General features: G+C 40.5%; 1 protein-coding gene across 2 annotated transcripts in view; it reads right to left on the bottom strand.

Moving 5' to 3' along the window:
- Positions 1–5,120: 5,120 nt before the first annotated feature.
- Positions 5,121–9,016, bottom strand: part of c1h4orf33 (chromosome 1 C4orf33 homolog) — a 42,645-nt gene continuing 38,749 nt past the window's right edge. Inside the window, exons 7-8 of one of the 2 annotated variants that reach the window (XM_055643241.1) lie at positions 7,765–7,872; positions 5,121–5,622 (exon numbers count right to left, since the gene is read on the bottom strand). In XM_055643241.1, the coding sequence (XP_055499216.1) occupies position 5,622; positions 7,765–7,872 (109 nt within the window). In that variant the 3' untranslated portion in view covers positions 5,121–5,621. The remainder of the gene's footprint in view (positions 5,623–7,764; positions 7,873–9,016) is intronic. The other variant, XM_055643233.1, reaches the window with a different exon arrangement.

The raw sequence follows: 9,016 nt of genomic DNA, 5'->3' as shown, positions 1-9,016 counted from the left end.
CACACAGTGACAACCTACGTCAACCGAAGTCAACCTTCGTCCATCCGCGACAAGCAATGACAAGCAACGACCCTGTCGGCGACAACTGAAGACAATTCAGTCATCGGTACTGTCGCCGGTTGACGTGAGATGACGTAGGTTGTCACCAATGGAATTCACCGAAGTCAGCACCCAGCGACAACCAATGTCATCCTGGCCACAGCCTACAACAGCACCTATGACAGAAGACAGGCAACGTCAAGCCCACTGTCGCCGAAAAGCTTTGAACATTTCAAAATCCAGCGGTGACAAGAAAAATTTTATGACACTTGAGGAGACAACTCACGACAATACAAGCGTCACCCCGCGACCATTAGTAACGGCCTATTTTCCGGCTGTCGTCGAAAAAAATCGCCTAAGTGGCACAGGCCCTTAAATCTATTGACTCTATTTTGAAGGTCTCGAGGTTGAAACTTGTATCACTTATCTGATACAGAGACAAAGGTTGACATTAACCCTGCTTCTTTTGAAGAGGAGTGAATTTTATTATTTCTGTTGATACTTCAAGCATGGATTGAAGTTGATCCAAACTGTCAGGACTTTTGGGAGTATTTTTATGGCTATTTTTGAATGTCAGAAAATAAACTTTGTAATGGATTCCTCGGTCTCAAGGTTTCATCGGTTTTCTTTCCCCAAGATTGTTTTCTATTTGAGTAATTTAGTTTAGAGATACAGGATGGAAGCATGCCCTAAGACCCACCAACTCACACTAACCATTGATCACCTCTACACAATGCTTCTATCATAAACAACTTTCTCATCCACTCCCCACACACTAGGAGCAATTTCATAGTCCAATTAACCTACAAATCCACACATCTTTGAGATGTGGGAAGAAACCAAAGCATCCGGGAAAAAACACATGCAGTCACAGGGAGAACTTAACTTGAGTATTTTCAAAGCAGAGATTGATAGGTTCTGTATTAGTAAGGGTGTCAAAGGATACGTGGAGCAGGCAGGAGAATGGGGTTGAGAGGGAATGATAGATCAGCAATGATTCAATGGCGGAAGAGATTCGATGGGCCAAATGGCCTAATTCAGTTCCTATGACTTATGCAAACTCCATACAAACAGCACCCAAGGTCAGTATCAAAACCAGCTCTCTGACGCTGTGAGGCAGCAGCTCTACTACCTGTGCCACTGTGCTGCCACAGTGAATACTGGAGCCCACTCACAAAATTACTGCTAGGTAACATAACAGATGGAGCAAATTTCCTCAGAATGAACAACTTTGGCAAAACAAAATGCTCTTGTAATTTATCACCCATTTTCACCTAAGATATTATTCTTAATTTTTTCAGCATCAATTGTCTGCTCCCCGAAGGACATATGGGATTAGTCAGTAGGGTGACACATAATGCTGGAGTAACTCAGCAGGTGACGCAGCATTTAAGGAGAGAATGAATGGGCGACGTTTCGGGTCGAGACTCTTCTTCAGACTGATATCAGGGGAGGGGGCGGGATAAAGATGAAATGTAGGCAGAGACAGTTAGACTAGTGGAAGAACTGGGAAAGGGAAGGAGAGAAAAAACAAGGGCTATCTGAAGTTAGAGAAGTCAATGTTCATACCACTGGGGTGTAAACTACCCAAGCAAAATATGAGGTGCTGTTCCTCCAACTTCTGCTGGGCCACACTTTGGCAATGGAGGAGGCTCAGGCCAGAAAGGTCAGATTGGGAATGGGAAGGGGAGTTGAAGTGCTGGGCTACCGCGACATCAGATAGATTAAGACGGACTGAGGGGAGGTGTTCAGCGAAACGATTGTCGAGCCTGCGCTTGGTCTCGCCGATGTAGAGAAGTTGACACCTGGAACAGCGGATACAGTAGATGAGGTTGGAGGAGGTGCAAGTGAATCTCTGGCTCACCTGGAAAGACCGTTTGGGTCCTTGGATGGAGTCGAAGGGGTAGGTAAAGGAACAGGTGTTACATCTCCTGTGGTAAAACTGTATGCAAATAATTCCCAGCCTAAATTGCAGGTTGCCCATTATTTATTCACACAATCCCTTTGCACTGGCTTTGGTTAATGGACCAGTGGCTTTTATAGCAGGTACACAATGTCCCTTGGGCAACATGGGGCAGGGGAGCAAAGCGTCGCACATGTTAATTTGCAGTTCACCGGATGCCAAATTTTGGCCATCCCCAGAAATATTGATACTGATAAAGGGGGGGGGGCAACAGATAATCCTCCGATCTCACCTTCCACCCGTCACATACAACAGATAATCCTCCAAGATGTTTGCCACCTCCAACTGGATCCCACCACTGGCCATATCTTCCCATCTCCTCCCCTTTCGACTTTCTGCAGAGACCGCTCCCTCCGTAACTCCCTGGTCAATTCATCCCTTCCCACCCAAACCACCCTCTCTCCTGGTACTTTCCCTTGCAACCGCAGGAAATGCTTCACTTATCACTTTGCCTCCCCCCCTTGACTCCATCCAAGGACCCAAGCAGTCTTTCCAGGTGCGGCAGAGATTCACCTGCACCTCCTCCAACCTCATCTATTGCATCCGCTGCTCTAGGTGTCAGCTGCTCTACATCGGTGAGACCAAGCGTAGGCTTGGCGATCGCATCGCCCAACACCTCCGTGCAGTTCTTTTTTTTTAATTTCAAAATATATATTCGAGAAATAAATATATACAATACATGATCCCTACAAAACTCCATCCGACATTCTCTAAGGCTATACATACATTCAATACTGCTTACACAAATTTGTCCCCCACCCTTGCCACTCATGTGGCCCCCCGGCATGGAATCCCTTCCTTTATTTTGGGGGGGACATCTCCATCACCCTCTGCCCCCAATGTCCGGCAGCGGAAGGACCCTAGACTGTGGTCCTCCCCCACTGAGCCTTGGTGTTGGCTGCACCAAGCTTCAGTGCATCCCTCAGTATGTACTCCTGCAGTCTGCAGCGGGCCAGTCGGCAACATTCCCCGACAGACAACTCGCTCCGCTGGGTTTGATCTCCCGGTGGCTCAGCACTTCAACTTCACCTCCCATTCCGAACCTTTCTGTCCTGGGCCTCCTCCATGGCCAGAGTGAGTCCCACCATAAATTGGAGGAGCAGCACCTCATATTTCGCTTGGGTAGTTTACACCCCAGCAGTATGAACATTGACCTCCAATTTCAGGTAGTCCTTGCTTTCTCCCTCTTTCCCCTCTCCAGCTCTCCCACAGCCCACTGTCTCCGCCCCCACCACCACATCAGTCTGCAGAAGGGTCTCAACCTGAAACATCACCTATTCCTTCGCTCCATAGGTGCTGCCTCACCCGCTGAGTTTCTCCAGCATTTTTATCTACCTTTGATACTGATAGAAGATCCTTTCCACGTCTAGCATTGCATAGGATAAATAACTCAGTTACCTTCCCACCCCAAACGATCTGCACTAATGTGATATGTAGGAAGGAACTGCAGAAGCTGGTTTAAACCGAAGATGGACACAAAATGTTGGAGTAACTTAGCAGGACAAGCAGCATCTCTGGAGAGAAGGAATGGGTGGCGTTTTGGCTGAAGAAGGATCTCAACCCAAAACGTCACCCATTCCTTCTCTCCTGAGATGCTGCCTGTCCCACTGAGTTACTACAGCATTTTGTGTCTACCCACTAATTTGATGCTTTTTAAGTATGTACATTTCACACAGAGAGTGGTGAATCTCTGGAACTCTTTGCCACAGAGGGTAGTTGAGGCCAGTTCATTGGCTATATTTAAGAGGGAGTTAGATGTGGCCCTTCTGGCTAAGGGGATCAGGAGGTATGGAGAGAAGGCAGGTATGGGATACTGAGTTGGATGATCAGCCATGATCATATTGAATGGCGGTGCAGGCTCGAAGGGCCGAATGGCCTACTCCTGCACCTAATTTCTATGTTTCTATGTTACATACGAGTACAGTCACAATCTCTGTGAAAGGCTTCAGCACAGGTTTATTTTGTTTCCCGATTGTGCTTGTGTGAATAATTATTATTACATGTTTATATTTTTTAATTGCACGCCACCTTTGCACTTACAAATGTGTTTTACTTGCCATCACCACTCATGGACCTTGTCGGGGTTGCCTTTTCTTGACTGAATATCGGTTTCGGATGAAAACATTGTGAAGAAATTGAACTTATCTTCATTATATACTTTATAACAGCCAATAACAAATCCTTGATTATTTGCATATGGTCCAAGACATCACGACTCATTTGCCTCAATTCCGTAGCCTTTCATGGTCCTCTCTGATTAAACCTGATGAGAAAGATTCATTAAAAATTTCACTCATCCCTTGTGGCTTCACACTTAGATGCTACACTGATATTTAAGTAGATCTATTCTCAAATCACCATTTTATACTCTCATGAGATTTTCCTTTACCTTCCTTGCTAGATTCATCTAATCTTTTTGTCTTCCTGATTTTCCTTAGATGTACTCCTACACATACTCATTAAGAGATTCACTTGATTCAGAAAACCTAAAACTAATGTATACTTTTTCATTTTTTTTTGATCAGAGCCTCAATTTTTCTTGTCAAACAGCTCCCTAAATTATCCCAAGCAGAAACATGCTGTTTCTGAACTCTTGCTATTGTGTCGAAATGAAATCTCAAGTCAAACTGATGACCATGGTAGTGAAAAAATAAGCATCCTCTTCTTTACAGTTCTGCAATGTCAACATTTGTATCCAGAACTTGGGCATTCGGAAAATTCCTTCAATTTATGGCACCTGCCAACACTTTATTGTTAAAATTGAATGTGCAATAATGCAAATACATACGATGGATAACTTCGCAAAGATGTCCTCATCATCTGTAACTTAATAGGACTGTAGTTTGGAGTTAGACACATCTAGCAATTTAACTACACTATATATTTTTATAAGCATACTGATTATAACATATTGAATATGATGGTACAACTTGAATATGATGATACAATCAGAGGTTATGGGGAGAAGGCGGGAGAATGGGGTTAGAAGGGAGAGATAGATCAGCCATGATTGAATGGTGGAGTAGACTTGATGGGTCGAATGGCCTAATTCTACTCTTATCATTTATGATCATGAACTTTATGATTTGATAATTTCACAAATTTTCAAACAAACAAATAATTTCAATTTCAGCGTTTGATGGCACACCATTTATTGGTTTCATGTGATACATCTAGTTTTGTTTAATTATGTGGTATTAAGAAATTATTACAGTAATGTGTATATTTTTTGCACAATAGTCTTAACTATTTTTAAACCTCTGTGATTTTAGGAATTGATTTTTTCATCATATCTTTACTTTCTTGTTCAGTCCAATTTGCAGTAGACATGTTAGCTGGTCATCCTTCTTACAACACAAGCTATCACTGGAATGTTTCTCTGTATTCTTTAGCTCTTATATTGTTGATATTTTTCAATGAAAAGCTGTTCAATTTTAGCAACTGAAACAAATAATTTCTGTACAATACTTTCTGTGCCAATGTTCCTTAATTTATATTTAGAACAGTACATTAACAAATGTAAGTGAAATTAGATATATAGTAAAATCAAAATAATATATTTTCTGAGATCAGGAACAAAGCAAGAATGTTCTGGAAACACCCACCAGGTTAGGCAGCATCTGAGGAGAGAGAAATAAATTAGTACATCAAATAGATGTCCTGCTACGTGAATAGCAAGATCTTGGCATTGAGTGAGATAGTTGAATGAGTACATGACAGACCGGACAAAAGCAAGCATGGAACAAACAAAAGCGGAAAGTTGCGATAAAGGCGAGAGAAAACAAGTGATAAAAAAGAGATATTGCAAGGCAATGGAAGTAACTTTGAATCAAACACGAAAATAGGCAAACAAGGGTATAATTTAGGAGAGTTAAAAGATCGAAATTGAAGTCTTCAAGACACAATTAAAAAAAAAGATTATATTATTTAAACCTGCATTTAATTCCATTTGACTAGAGCTAAAGGTCGAGGGTAGATTAGGAGCGGAATGCTTACATAATGGCAAAGAAGGAGACCATTCAATCCATTGTGTCCATGCTGGATCCCCGTACAACATCAGTACCATTTTCCCGCCTGATTTCCCCCATAGACGTGCAACTTATTTTCTCTCATACGCACATCCCATTCTTTTTTTTTTAAAGCACGTCTACGCTAAGCACTGAATACACTAAGTACAAAAGCCAAATAACATGCCACATATATTTTTGATATAAGAAAACAACTATGATATGGAGGGAGTATTTTTCTTATAAGGAATACCTGAGAATTTACATGCAAATCAGTAAAGAGTCTTAGAGGTGTATTAGAGTCTTAGAGGTGTACCCTATTACAGGAAAAGCTAAATTAAGCCAATTACACATCTCTGACAATCTCCATTTCCATCACAATCTAAATTAAAATTCCATCAAGATCTGAGAAGTGCCATCTAATCCCAATTGTACAGTAAGGGTATCGCACACTTCTCAAGTCAAGGAATAAAATTCATCGCCAGTATGAAGTTAATAGTGGGTAAATACTCCTGCAGAGAAATCAGATCCTGGTGCACATGTCTTTATAGGAGCCCCTTCCATTATTCCTTACCTTCACGGCAGTATTTTGTGCTGGTATGCCATGGTTGACATGAGTCTTATCCTTGTTTTCTGGTGATTATTTGGGCAGCGATTTGGCAGGTAGCTTCTCTTTGGAACTGTACAATTAAAGCTACACCATGGTTCTGGTGAAAACCACCCTAATAATTGTCATTATGCATTTTTCTGCATAATAGGCATGGCACCTTACTCTGCTTACGGTCTGGTATTATTGATGCCTTTTTAAAGCAGGAGGGAACCTCAAACCCCAGTAATAAGACGTTGAAGATGTCCGCAGATCTCTGGCCTGTTAGTCTGCACCGGTTTTGAGAATGTGACCAGGTTTACTATCATGTCCAGAAGTTGAGGAACCTCTCCTGAACTCTCTGGATGTTCACCCTCCTAAACACTTTTTCTAGAGCTTATGAGATAGATGTTGCCAAGAGGACCAGGTACTGCCTGGAGCTTAGTGTTAGACTTTTCTTTTAAACAGAGTGGGGAGGGAATTGAGTGACTGTTGTAACAAGTTGAGTTAGTAGCTGCATAGTTTGCTCAGTTTTCAAAGTTAATTTGGGAAGCAGAAATGAATGTAATTTCATTTCATTATAGCTGTTTAGCACTTTCAGCCAGAGATAAAGTTCATATCTTAGAGGTAAAAAAAACTATAACTTCCCTTGTTTGTAATGGAGCCACAAGCATCAACTACTTCTCCAGAATATTGATCAGCAATACTCCTCTATGCTTTGTGTTAAATGAAACTGACAGGTTTCCACAAAGATACTTAATCCAATTGGCATGTTGGTGCACATTTCATTTCTGTACTAGGATTTGGAGTCTATATATTTAAAAATGTGGTGTAAGAGTTATGTTTTAACCTACTTCCCTTTCAAATTCACGAGATCCCTACAAATTCATTTAATAAACAATTGGTGCAGGAGTAGGCCATTCGGCCCTTCGAGCCAGCCATTCAATGTGATCATGGCTGATCTTCAAACTGTAAAACTGAAGGACAAGAAGTTTATATAAATTCAAATAAGTTGTAAGACAGCGTCCTTGCCCAAAATATCAACATTTATAAACAGTATTTATAAATTCATAAATAATATTTATAAATAACAAAAAACTCAAATTAAGAAGACCGCACACAGGTATACCGAGCACTGAAGACAATAACACCAAGTAAAGCAGGCTAACCACTTCTTAGTCCCATCGACAGGCATCCAAAGATCAGATCTGGGCTGTTTCCATTTGTTTCCCATAATCAAGTTCAAGCTGAAATCCTCAAAATATTCCAAGCGATGACTAGGACAGAAAACCACAATCATAATATTAAAGACACAGTAAACCAAAAATGTCAACATGGAATTTTTTTAACTCGGCACATGGGAAAAATTACATTAAAAAAAAAGTTTATAAGGAAAGAAAACATATTCATTGGAAATGGTCCATTAAATGTAACAAAGTTACAACAATTGTCCAAACATTTTGAGAAAGTCTCAGAATCTTTTACTCAGTAAAATTTGTTTTTTGGACAGTAATAATTAAAAGGAGCTGAAGCTCCTCAGCCCTGAATTATGTGTCCTGATTGTAAATTAAGCAAGACAGAATTATGGGGATAAATTTTGTTCCAATGAGCATCTGGGCTTTCTCCCTTTGAAAAGTAGGTTTTATTCTAATGGACACCTGGGCTATCTCTCTTTGAAAATATCCATAAGAGATAAGGTTGGGTAATTTTGCGTCCACTTTTACATAAAATTATAAAAATAAAAGTGCATGGAATAATAAAGTCAGAAATCTCACCTATTCTGCTTTGCTCTATCATTGTACTGCATAGAAATATGCCCCTTTGATATATGTCAGTGCCACGCTCCCGAAGTAGGGCTAGTGATACTGATTTTGTAATTAAAAATGATTGCCCACGGAGCTCTGTAACATACAAGTGTTCAAATACCACTTGTAGGTGTCCCTTTTATAGAAATTATATCATCAGAATTTAATACTCGAGTGTGTTTGGTACATGGGACTTTCTATAATAACAAGAAATTAGCAAAATGAGAAATGAGCCTAGTTTCCCTGCAAGTAAAGAACATCATAGCAATAGCAACTCGGGTATAATTGCTGGCTTAATAAAGATTTGCTCATTTAAGGAATTAAAGTAAATCCAAGCAAACTTGTCACTAATATTACTTTAAATTTGACCATTCCCAAGTTAATCAGATCTCTTGATTATGATGTGGATCATTTTACACCTTCCTAAACGTAATTTTAGCATTTTTTGTGTGCAATCAGAATGGGCAAAATCCTAACATTGAATTAAGACTAGCTCCAAAATCAATTTGTGTCCACTAAAACTGCAAAGTTATGCTGGGAACTATAGGGTGAGCTTAACATCTGTAGTTTGGTAGTTTCTACAGAGTATTCGGAGGGATATGCAGGCATTTGGATG

Source organism: Leucoraja erinacea, chromosome 1 (assembly GCF_028641065.1).
Source record: "Leucoraja erinacea ecotype New England chromosome 1, Leri_hhj_1, whole genome shotgun sequence".
Taxonomy (NCBI): domain Eukaryota; kingdom Metazoa; phylum Chordata; class Chondrichthyes; order Rajiformes; family Rajidae; genus Leucoraja; species Leucoraja erinaceus.
Note: the sequence above shows the minus strand (reverse complement) of the source record. Positions and strands in the feature narration are given on the sequence as shown.